The sequence below is a fragment of the Haliotis rubra genome, unplaced genomic scaffold (assembly GCF_003918875.1).
Source record: "Haliotis rubra isolate DU_JTF1 unplaced genomic scaffold, ASM391887v1 Scf52, whole genome shotgun sequence".
NCBI lineage: Eukaryota > Metazoa > Mollusca > Gastropoda > Lepetellida > Haliotidae > Haliotis > Haliotis rubra.
Window position 1 is genome coordinate 2,900,651 of NW_025767213.1, and position 13,565 is coordinate 2,914,215.

General features: G+C 36.9%; 1 protein-coding gene across 1 annotated transcript in view; it reads left to right on the forward strand.

Annotated features, from left to right (window-relative positions):
• Positions 1-13,565, forward strand: part of LOC124292497 (dynein light chain Tctex-type 5-B-like) — a 28,938-nt gene that overhangs the window by 2,616 nt on the left and 12,757 nt on the right. Inside the window, exons 2-3 of the mRNA XM_046729611.1 lie at positions 871-905; positions 1,293-1,423. Coding sequence (XP_046585567.1) covers positions 1,305-1,423 — 119 coding nt within the window. The 5' untranslated portion in view covers positions 871-905; positions 1,293-1,304. The remainder of the gene's footprint in view (positions 1-870; positions 906-1,292; positions 1,424-13,565) is intronic.

Consider the following 13,565-nt stretch of genomic DNA (forward strand, 5'->3'; position numbering starts at 1 on the left):
AGTGTTGGATGTTGTAAGGAATCTTTCACTGACACACCATGATGTAACTGAAATACAGTTCCAAGCAGAGTTAATCCACTCACTCACTCACTCACACTCACTCACTCACTCACTCACTCACTCACTCACTCACTCACTCACTCACTCACTCACTCACTCACTCACTCACTCACTCACTCACTCACTCACTCACTCACTCACTCACTCACTCACTCACTCACTCACTCACTCACTCACTCACTCACTCATCTTTGCCTTCTTTAGGACAGGTCAAAGGGTTACTACCACCAAGCCAGTACTGAACTTTTAATTACTTATCAAACTCAATGCCAAAAGAAAAGATTACTCTCAATCCGGAATCTATACCATATTTGTGAAATGTTTTGCTGGAATAAGATATGCATAAAAAATTATTCTACACAGATAGGACAGGTGCTTGATTTAAAATTCTTTTGTTGGGAAGATATTATTACTTAGAACTTTGAATGATTGCTAGTTGATGTAAAAGTCTTCTAGCCCTTGACAAGTGGGCAGGCGCTGTCACTATCACTAGATATATGTGTTTGAACTCAAAGACTAAGACAGTGACTGGCATGATGCCATCAATTGTCAGACACTCAGCCAACGCCAGTTTTAATCCATCAGAGTGAAATCTGTTACTGCACATTGTAGTCCAACCATAGTAACGTCCATATCAACAATAGACACAACTTGAGGAGCTCCTAGCATTGATCTTGTGAACCTATTGCTCGTACTTCAAGCCAGATCCATGTTGATTGACATGTGACATGTTGGATCTCTTAAGTTGCTCAAGTCTCCTTAACCTTCCCTCCAGAAAATATTCACAGGTCTTGCTTTCATCTGTTTCAGATTGTTACATTTGCTGGAGACTTGGTTCAGAACAGGTAAGATAGTTTAGTGGTGTGTATTGGAAGTTTCTTGTATTTTGATTAATTTTGTTATAAAGAAGCAGAAGTTGTCATAAACATGTAATAAACATGACAGGCATAGAATGAATAAAACTTTTTAGTTAATGTGATTTCTTGAGACATGGAATTAAATTCTAGCCTTTTGATATTCCCATAGCCTTCCCATATATTACCATTTTCAGAGAGTCCTATTTATTTTTTCTATTAATCTACTTTTTACTATATTTGATTATACTTGACGTGGAATAAACGGTATAATGCCTTATTAGTTTTGGAATTGGTTCTATACCCAGTTGCAGACAGGAACTTATTGATCAGGCTGAAATGTCACATGGTGTCAGATGATTTTGTCCTGTTTTCCAGAACTAGTTGAACATGATGTCAGATCGAGAGATTGCGCGGGACAAGGCGGCGCGGTTGTTAAAGAAGCAGGGAAGTGTGTCGTCCCTGGCCAGTAGCGAGGCCACCCGACAACATGGAGCATACAAAGTTGGGTCAGTAGGAGTCACTTCTTATCATCTTATCTTTAATTCAGGGACTGTACAGATATTGGCCAGTACACAGTGAACCACATCTAAAACTAACAGGGTTATGATGAACTGACGAATATCACAGACTGTTTGGGGGTCCATGGCACTTACTACATATCTTTTAGTCAAAATGCATATAATCAGCTACAGTTATAATGAACTAAAATTAGTGGTCCTTTTGAGTTTGTTATAACATAGTTCATTCTTAGTTACAGTCAACTATGGTTACAATTAACTGAAAAGGAATGCTAATTTGAGTTCATTATAATGATAGTTTGTTGTACAGATTTTGAATAAAATATACATGTGGTCAGTACCAAAAGCATATTGAACCCAAAACAGTTTGCTTTATCTGTCAGTTCATTATATGCTTGTTGTATCTTGAGACAACTGAATTGGACTTTAATTTAAATCCTGAGAAGCTGACTAAAATAGGGTGTGTGTCACAATACCTGATTGTGGGGGTTGGTGCTCATGTTGTCAGCCATTGGTTGTCCAGACTTACTTGCTTACAGACATAGTTGCTGGAATGTTACTGACAAATACTCTTAACAACATGTAGTTAACTTCATTTTGGATATTGGTAAATGGATACAATAGAAGGCAATACAATGTCAGTGGTTTAAAAAAGTGAAATACTCTGTCTTAAAATGAACACTGAATTTCTTTAATCTGTGCACCTTGACTCCACGCAAGGGCCACATGAATGTCAGGCATAGTTTGCTTGAGCTCAAAGGCCTCCTTTAATGAAAATTGCTGATTTCACCATTCATTTATACTCCCTTTAGGTTGGCAAATTAAGTCACCTTAGAAAACCACCCTGTTTACTTACAACACACAGGCGTGACTTTCCCCATACAATGAGTCCTTGTGTATACAGTGGTGTGAGGAGAGCAGGGCCTCCATGGTGTTTAACTCTTTTGAAATCAACATGAACCGGCCTCTATCTGATACCATTAGAACAAACTGTGTTTGTGTTTGGAGTAGTTAAATCAGTTGCCATGGTGATACAGATTACCACAAGTATCAATGAAACTTTTAAACACTGATATCAAATCCTTTGAAATATTAACAGAATTTCTGCTATCTGGAAATTTTTGCGGTCGTCATATTTCATTATCTTTTTCATTACCAACTTTTGATAACCCGAGGCTATGATCAATATACTTGAGCCTGATAGTGAGACAAGATCAGGGCCTTCCTCCATAAGTGATTTTAGCACTACAATGATCTTAATGATATTTAAACACAGTCTTTTGGCAGCCATAACCACTGCGATCACTTGGTAGAATGGGACACACAACTTGTCTTACCAAATCGTTTTCTGTATGGATTAATCTGAGTTTCAGGATTACTTCCACCAGCTATTGAGTATTGTACTCAAGAGGGCTCTGAAATCTTTGATGTTTTCCAATAAGTAACTTTAGTCTAAGTACCTTTAGCCTAATCCTTAAGCCTGAAAGGAGGGCTATGACAAAGGCCCTCTTTCAAGTATAATTGTGGATATTTAATATATTTTACTCAACTTGGAATTGTCCCAAACTGAAGTAGTTCAAAACGATCCAAGGGTTTTCAAATATTCGAACTGTTGAATATCACAAGACAATTCAACCTTTAACCATGCGTCATCATACAATGTATATTGTAGTTATGCTAATTTTGGTTTCGTTGTTGAATTATTGGCTTTATGGGTTTCTTATCTGTTTCGGAATGTCTGACAGATAACAATTTGTGGATGTTGTTTGAATTATTAACATGTAATTTCAGATATATTTTTGTATTTGTGGTAATATATGATTGGTAGGATGAGGAAATTTAAGTAAATTTGTTTTACAGAATTATCGTTTTTGTGAAATGTTACAGGAATATAGAAATGAATTTCGCTAGGAGTACGAGCGAGGAAAACTAGTGTTTGACCAAGTAGTATGTACAGAGACCATTCAGTAAGCATCATTTGTCTGACTTTTTAATTTTGTTACTTTAAAATATTCATATTCCAGACATTTTTGGTATGCATAAACCAAGGAATAAAAATTATAACCCCGCAATTTCTTTAGTCTTCCGCTCTAATTCATACCCAAAAATTGTATATTATATATTATATTACACTATTGACAAGCTATCACTTGGGCCTTTTCCCATGAATCGCTGTGTAGGTCATTAGCCGGTAAGAAAGGTCTATTGTCAGCCAATTCTGGCTGTATTAGATGACCATATTTCCCAGTTGGTGATAAACTGTTCTGTATGACCTTCTTATCAGCTAAAGTAGGTGGAGGGTAGTAAATAACTTTGTTTGTATTGACCATTGCAGCTTTGTTCAGTGGAGGCCATTTATCACATGAAGGGGCTATTAATTCAACCCTGTGTATATGGAGCATGGGCTGACTCCAGACACAAGTGCATGAAATAATTATACCTTCAGAGTTGAATATAGCTGGCTGAAAAACATGGGTCAATTATGTCGCTGTTTCTTATTGGTAAAACGTATTTATATACATAGGTATATACTAGGGTACTAGATCAAAGCTTAGTCAGAAATAGCAATATATCTATTATATGTTTTCTAGAGCAATGGTTTCTTGTGTTAAGGATAGACCTTACTTAAATTTGTTCAAACTTTGCAAGCAAGCATGTCGGGTTTGATTGAAAAATGCCTTTGTGAACCTATATTTCTTGGTCCTATTTGTTCTAGCTTTATGAAATATTAACATATGTTATATTTGGGATTACACTTTCTTAGTAAAGTACAAATTCTAGTACTTTTTATCCCCTGCAATGCGTTTTGCAGGGGGGTATTAAAATGGACTCTGTGCGTGCGTCCGTCCGTCCGTCCGTGCACATTTGTCTTTTCCGGAGCAGAACTCTAAAACCGTTCAATATTTCTTTACCAAACTTGGCACATAGATACATCTGGTGGTGTACTGGTGCCTTTTGGTAGTTTTGGAATTCTGAATAACATATTTTTGGCGTTTCCATGCCAACAAGTTTGACTTAGCCTGAAATTGGTGATAGTGCTGCTTTCTGGAGCAGAACTTTAAAAACCTTTCAATACTCTCCTTCCACTTTTCTATATACACACCTAAATATTTGACATAATCATAACTCGTAGACATAATCATGACGAGTATTTTGCCATTGCGGGGGATATTGATGACTTTGTCTTCTTGTTTTTAGTTGAGCCCCATCCGGGATTTGAACTCGCACCATCAGAGTCAGGCACATAATCGCCAGCACACAAAGTCAGCCGCCTAAACTTTGTGTGCTGGCGATAAGGTACCTAACTCTGATGATGCGAGTTCGAATCCCGGATGGGGCTCAACTCAAACAAAAATAAGTACTAGAATTTGTACTTTACTAAGAAAGTGTAATCCCAAATATAACATATGTTACATTTGACCACTTTCTAAATGGCATTGTGTAATCATTTATGAAATATTTCTGAGAAGTTTGCCAAAATCAATCATAAGAACATTTCTATATTTGGCTATTGTCTGAGATGATGTTAGGCATCCAACACTTCCAAGTAGGTCGGTTTCAAATTATTCTTTACATGATGCATGTAACATACAATTAAAGGTCTGATACTTCAAGCATATGTTAATGGTATTACCAGGAATGTAAATAACACAGATTATGTACATTATCAAAGGTTGTTTCTTGTTAAAAAGATGTTTATCTCATCAATGACATGCAGTTGATATTTTTATGATAGGTGTAGTCATGCATGAAAATGTCGACTTTGGACATCGAAAGATTAGATAAATATGGTATTTGATGAGAAAATCACTTGTGTTCTACGTATTATGTACTTTCTTAAAGTATTTTCTGGATATTACTGTGAAACAGTTTGTCGTTGTTGAAGGCTTGACAGCAGTTTTATTGGCCACAATCAATTATTCTAGCACGACAATGTGTGATACTCGATTCTGATTGGCTGAGAGCTCATCAAAACTGTACTTAAATGACAGTTTAAGGACCGCTAATTAAAGTGACCGATTCACCGCGTATGAATACAACGAACTCGTTGACCCTGTTGTTTGTAAACAAACATGTCTGACATCGGAGACTTCTATCTCGGCAGCATCTTTGATGTTTTTGAACTGAACAGCGAATGGTTCGACGATGAATTTCTGGAGCCTAACGCAAATGAAGAAACTTGAAGCTGGAAAATTCTACAGGTAGCGATAATTAGTTTCACATTTCTTAAATTGAAAAGTCAGCGAAGCGTCAACTTTCGAGCGCTAGGTGTATGTCTATTCATATGAAAAGGAAAGAAAAAATGGACTGAAAATATTCCTTAATTTATGTCTTGTATTGTAGGAAATGTTTCCTTGCATAAATAATCACTTATTACTAAATTTAGCGGCAGTTTAATTTATTCATAAGTAAATATTTCACTCAAATTTACGATTTTACTGTTTTAGATATAAAAATGAACCTGCTACCAAGCGTTTCAAAACAGTGACCGACAATGATCTGGAACATATTGTTTTGGATTAGAGGAGCAAAACCACCCTTCAAACAACTGCGTGGGGAGTAAAAATCTTGAAGCGTAAGAGCAAAGACAATCCTTTTAAATCAACAAACTGATCAAGATTTGGCCTAACATATCCCTATGATAAGCGAGGGTGATGTAAATCATCTTGAACATGTTAAATAAAGTTGTTACTTACCTTTTAACAAATTGATATTAAAACATTGAAGCGCATGCGTAAAATAATATTTTTTTATTAAAATATATTTCCAGAGTGGCTACAATTTCACGAACTCTCTCGAGTTTGAGACACTTCCAGTTGGTGAAATGAGCGGCTCTGCTGAAGCGATTCTACGCTGAAGTCGAACTTCCGGCGGGAATTATTATGCCAAGTCATCGTATGTTGGGATCGAGCAGCGATCCACAGACACCTTAGACAGCCACCATTTAACATGAACATTAGCATTCTTCAAGACAAAAGAATTTCACTTTCATTAGCGCCGTTTTGCAGCAATGTTAAAAAATAAAGCAGTTAGGTCTGGATAATCCAGCACATCACAATGCCATTTCAGATGGTGATTTAGCTAAAATTAGAAACAAACAAAATTTGGAAAACCCTGTAGACCTTCAAAACAAAGTGTGGTTTGATTTGACCCTAGGGTTTGGGCCGAAGGGGCTGTGAGAACCAGAGGGAGTTGTCTGTTCATTCTTTTGTTGTCAAAACAGGCGATGTTGGCTGTGAATTCATATCCATGACACATAGCGAATCCACGAAAAATCATCCTGGGAAGCGTGGCGATTCAGTACACAAAGCCGCATTATATCTGGCGACAGGAACTCCCCTCTGTCCTGTTGTATCTTTTCGAAAGTACATGTCCAAGTTAAATCCAGAAAATGAAGCCCTCTTTCAGCAGCCTCGTAGAATGTGTGTGAGAATGATGAAGTTTGGTACACAAGTAAGCCCCTCGGTCACAACACACTGAAAGCGATGATGAAGCGGATCTCGGCCAGTTCGCGAGTTGAGTCGGGTGTACACAAATCACTGTGTTAGATCCACCACCGTTACACTGCTTTCACATGCTGGGGTGGAAGCAAGGGAAATGTGAAGATTACTGGGCACAAAACTGCCAGAGTCTGTCCTCATATAACACTGATTAGTCAGCAGCGCCAAAAGCGGCAGTATTCAAGCCATACTTCAAACTGGGTCTAGCGGACATGACATCAACAACACCGTCCTAACCTGTCGCTTCCATCCCGCCCGTAATGCCCAGTCCTTCAACTTCCACTGTCCAGGTTTCCCACATAAGCGCTGGTATGTCGGGTCTTATCCAGATTGGGAATAGCAAGCGTCATTATTAACAATTACTTCCACGAATAAAGTTAGCGGCGAGTAAACTTTGCGAGTTCATAACTTGAATGGGCGAGTCGATTGTGATAGAAGGGGAGGTGAATAATTCACTTGATAAAATCAAATAACTGTAGTTGCTCACAGTATAAACTGTATATTTTGTGATCTATTTATGCTACTGTTACAAACTTGTTACATACTGGAACCATACTGGTTCCTGAAATAAAGCAAATTTGTGCTGTTATAAATGTCTTATTTTGTTCATTATACAACCTGTCCCTCAACTGGGCGATTCCAAGCAATTTCCAGGAAAAGGCCACTTCACGCCTTGTGTTCTTGCGCTCCAAAGAGTCGCGGTTTTAAAGCAGCTTATCTGTCGTGCTAGAATGAAGATAAAGCTACTCTGTTTTCAATTTTCGCGGTCCTTTATCGTTGATTTAAGACCGCTAAATGTTCAATTTAAAACCTCATTAACAGCGTTCGGTTTTAAATTACATTAGCGGTCTTAAATCAACGATAAAGACATAAATGAAAACAAGTAACTATCTTCTAATTATACCCCCGCCAAGTAACAGGGGTATATAGCGTTCATTCTGCCTGTCGGTCCGTCCGTCCATCCGTCCCGCAACTTTGTCCGGAGCATATCTCTTAAAGTTTACATGCTAGGTTCACCAAACTTCACACACATGTTAATTATTACCCATTGATGTGCCTTTTGCTATTTTTTTCAGAATTTTTTTTTTTTTTGCTGTTTCCATGGAAACACGACTTAGTGCCAAATGTGTTTGATGGTTTTGTCCGGAGCATATCTCTTAAAGTTTACATGCTAGGTTCACCAAACTTCACACACATGTTAATCATTACCCATTGATGTGCCTTTTGCTATTTTAAATTTTAAATGTGTGCAACATGAGAGTCAGTAACATTCTTCACCAACGTCCACTTTATTGTGTGCAACATATTTAGTCAGTGACATTCTTCATCTATGTCCACTTCATTGTGTGCAACATGAGAATCAGTAACAATCTTCACCAACGTTCATTTCATTGTGTGCAACATGAAAGTCAAGTTCAGTTGTATGTCAGGTTTCCATGGAAAAAAAAAAAAAATAATGTTTCCATAAATTATTACTGTAATCAGTACATGGCAAAACTATTATCTAACATGTATATAAAGTTTAGTAGAGTCAAGGGGAAAGTCTTGTGAGCTGCTGATCCTTGTCACATTATATATATCAATATCAGTCATTTCCATGTCCCAAAGTGGGAAAAGGGTGTGTGTGAGCTGTGCTCACTTCTACACTTGTTATTATTAGTTTAAGGCATCTGTGTACACAGTAACAGCAATTTTAGCAATTTTCTTCATCAATAGCTATTTGGAGATATTGTAATTAATAATGATATTAGCAAGGTGTTTAGTAGTGAGTGAAGATCTAAAAATTAATCAATCATCTCCAAACTGTGTTATGAATTTTGTTTATTGTTAGTACACAATAACAACATACCAGTTTTTCAAGGCATGTGTTTTGAACATGAATACATGATACAGTTTCTGTCACTGTGTTAGTAAATTGGGATATTTAATTGATAAAAGTGTGTTTGGTCGTTGCAATGATGAAAATATAATAATTTCATTTATTATGGACTAAAATCATTATGGTCAACAGCTGAATAAACAGTCACCAGCGTCAGATTTCAGTATGCATTCATCATGTACGAGGGACAGTCAAAAAGTAGTGAGCCTGACCTAGTAAATGATACAAATGCAGCTGTTTTTATGTTTTATTTTTCTGCATATTATCTGTCAACCTCAAGCAAATTGGTTTTGCTACGTTCCAGCCTTACGATCCCCATTTTGTTTGAAATTTTATCTTGGTACCCCCCAAAAGCGCAAAATCTGCAATAAATGCACCACAAACTTCAGGTAACAAAATATGCAAGAAACATTTTGTGTGTTTGAGATAGGTAGACGTCCGCTAGAATCAAACTTAGATATTAAAGTGGATAAAAAAGCAATTTGAAAGTACAATCGCTTGTTAAAGTGATTCCCCTTTCATGTTTACTGAAGCAGCTTGTTTTGGAGACACTACCCACCCCCGTTCAGACGACGAATTCATAAGGACATAACTTATTCTAATGTTTTCACTTTTTCACACATGATGCTAAAGGTTCAAAGTAAATACTGAATGGTCACACAAGTGTCAACTCTCAGTATATTGTAAACAGGGCCAGCTTGAATATCTGGACACAATGTTTTTGAAAGACTAAAATGGGTGTGTCCTTATAAAACAGCCCTGTCTAAACATAAATCAAGCAATCCAAATCTTTGAATGTTGATTATGACGGGAAGTCATCCAATACTATACTAACATATTTTATATGACATTATCTGAGGGCATACCATTATCCAAGAGGTACTAAATGACGGATCGTTTTTCATTTTCTGCATTTTTTCTAGAAATGTTATACCCCAATGTGTTGTGATGACTAATATCTCGTTAATCACATTACCCACATATGTGAAATTTTTTATACGACTTTGCTAATGATTCCTACAAACTAAAATGGAAGCTTTTCAAACATTGGACATCGAGAATATAGTTAGGCCGACTACTTTTTGACCGACCCTCGTATGCTTAACAAGAACTATTATAATGTTCAAAATATCAGCATGGAGGTTTTGTGATATTTTTTTTTAGATATGTTGAGCTAGTGAGTGTAATTAATTTACTCCATTGAAGGACAAATCAGGTCAAGTTGTATATCATTATCTGTTCCTGGGGTTATCTGTGTGAACCCTGGCAGTATTTGATGCCCAGATGAACTATCTCAGTCTCCAGACACAGAACCACTGAGCTTTGCTGAGATACAAGACAGTATCAATCATGAAATCATGATTTATATGAGCAGGATTTCCTTTTTCTGCATGTAAGTTGAGCAGCAAATAATAAATCAAAAATATATTTGTAAAGCATTCTTGGTCACGTATTAGCAATATGAATTCTTTCTGGATGCATTGCTATCTTTATCTGCAGTATGGCTGACCTGACGGCCATTTTGAAAATATTAGTACCTAGCAATGTGTTTTCCTGCAGTGATTTTGCAAGAAATTTTTAATTTGGAAATAGAAAATGATTTTGTCTACTTGGATTTATTTGCTGATCATGAAATTTGAAAAAAAATCAGCCCATGTTGTAGTCAATGTCCTAATCTGAAACCTGCCTTGTGTATCATTTTGTTTAAGATATTTTGTTCTTGAGTTCAGATTAGGTAATACATACATAAGAATGTATCCTTAATTTTGACTTCTTACAATTAGAACTCTTCAAAGAAAAATGTATTGTTGTCAAAAAGATGTTATATTCAGGAAAGTAAGTTAATTTTTTAAATGGAATGGTAACCTGTAAAATTTATGCAAAATCAAATCACTGACTATGACAAAATATATTATGAAGTAAACTCGTTAATTTACAGTTTAATAAAAAGGTTTTTGTATTATCATGATAGTTTCTATTTTGATATTATTCTTAGGACAAAAGCCTTTCCAACAAAGTTGAAATCCATGCCAAATTAGGCATTGTAAAATTCCACCTCATAAATCTCCCATTGGCCATTATCATCAAATGGTCAGTACATGTCAAAGTTGATTCCCTGCTGGGTTTATAGACCATTGGGTCATTATGCATTATGGAGTAGACTTGGTTATTGCCTGAAAGGGGGAAGGACTTCACAGTCGACTGGTAGGTTTAGTAGCTGGGAGGAGGTCCTCACAGATCATAACACTTGTACTTGGAGAACTTACCATGAAGATTTAGGTTAGAATTGATCTGGTCTGCATCACAGTCACTGAACCATATTATTTTCCTTCTGCTAACTCTTTCTTAGGAATATTGCTAAAGTTCAAATGAAGCAAGTCTAGGTATTCCTCAGGTTCTAAATGTCCCATCTCACCAGGATTCCTTTTCATATTAAATAGAGTTATTTGTTTCTATCAAAATTATATATTTTCAGAAACTAAACTTTAGTTTAAAATTGATCTTCAGTGACTCATGTTTGACTAGACTATAATCTAGTCTCTGACATGAACAAACCTGTGAAGATCCAGGTTAGAATTGGTCTTTAGTAACCCATGTATGTCATAAGAGGTGACTAATGGGATCGGATGGTCAGGCTCGCTGACATCGTATCCAAATTGAGTAGATTGATGCTCATGATGCTGATCATTGGATCATCTGGTCCAGACTTGATTATTTACCGAATCTCGCCATATAGCTAGAATATTGCTGAGTGCAGCGTTAAACAATAATCCAATGAAATGAACATATGAACACAGAAAATACCGTTCCTAAATTATATTCCTAAAATATAATGTAAACTAGCCCAGGGTCTAGATTTTTGAAGTTCTTTTAGTGCTAAGATAGTCGTAAGTGCCATACATTAACATTGACTTACGACTATCTTAGCGCTAAGAGAGCTTCGAAAATCTAGGCCAAGATCCTTTCTTCATTTTCAGAAACTGATAGTCTACACTAGGCACATATTCCAGACTTGCATGGGCTCGCTTGGGTATATTTGTTTCAGGGTCTGTATGACAGACTAATGTTTGACGTGAGAGGTTTCATGGGATCATGTAGTCAGGCTTGGTGATTGATTTGATGCATGCCATTGTATTCTAATTTACATTGATCAGGGCTTAATTATGCAATTGTCTGGTCCAGACCACCATCATGCAGATGGTATATTGCTGAGAACAGCCTTACACAGCAAATATAATATGGACATTACAGGGACAAGGCATTAGGGCCTGGTCCTTTATTACCACTACCAGGGAATAGTCTCCAGAATAGTCTCCAGAAGGAGGGTCACCTGGAATTATGACAGTTTCAGGGAAATGATTGTGTGTTGAGTTTTGACAAGACTAGACATCTTTCGTAGTCTTAAGGCAAAAATAAGGTGTGTTCTGCTTTATCCAGAATGTTTAATATTTTGATGGTATGTTAGTACAAGAGGATATCACCTATTTATAGGGGGATATAGAAACGAGTTCCGTCCGTCTGTGCATCCGTCACACTTTGTCGGAAGCATATCTCCTAAACTATTCATGATAGCTTAAAGGTTACATGCAACCAAAAAATCAAACATAATTAAAACACAATTATCACTTATTCATGACATATAATATACATTGCTGGTTATGAAAAAACATATAAACAAAATTATAAGCGTACAATCGCAAATCAAAAGTGCAATATTGTGTACTTGGGTTTACTTCCTAAGAAACGAAGCAGCCGGGATACCGAACCCAGTCAGAGCGGTCGGGTGTGCACTCAAGTGTAACGGCTGGTTCATTTGCAGATGCCCTCACGGCTCATTGTGTGTGTATATATAGAGATGTTGGGTTTTGTAAATACATGCTCATTTTTTGTGTATAACAGTTTGCAATCAACAGACATCATAACATGTCATGTGTTCAAGTATCACACCTGCCTGTCTGTGTAATTACATAATGTGACAGAGACCGAACTCGGGCCATAAATCAATGCGTTTTGTTTATGGTGTATAGCCTGAAGTTCACATTGCATGTGGTCAGTGATCGCAGTTGTGTATTGAATATTGTCATTAGATGACAGGCAGGCAGACACACAGGTGTCAATAAAACAAGACATTGAGTTTTGTCTGTGACAACGACATATCTATATCACAGTTAGAAATTCTGTCAACGCTAAATAATGACAATGCTTTTAAGTATCGAACTGAGAAAGTGACTCGGTAAGAAGAACGTGTGGTGAAATAGACAAATGAAATTATATAAACAGTTTATTTACTGTCATAACATATAAAAAGCTCGTGCCTGTGAGATATCAACAAAACATTAGGAAAATAGCTCACACCAAAGCCTTCACCGAGTATTCACCGGACAGCCCGCTTCCAAGTTGCGCAAACCAAAGTTGGGGGAAACTGGTTTCAACAGCTGGGCTGCGCTCATAGCACGTGCGCAGTGAAATAGGTTCGCGCAACTTGGAAGCGGGCTGTCCGGTGAATACTCGGTGAAGGCTTTGGTGTGAGCTATTTTCCTAATGTTTTGTTGATATAGTGAATCGTTTGAACTCCGATTTCGCGCAGGGTTTTTTCATCGCGTTGTTTTTCAACTTTATAAGTTGAATTTGCATTTTTGATGATTTGTTTCGGTAAGTCCATACCAAAAGGTATCAGAATCTGCGAAGTTGTGTTTTACGTTGCATGTGACCTTTAACCAAAGTTGGTACACATATCAAGCATGATCCC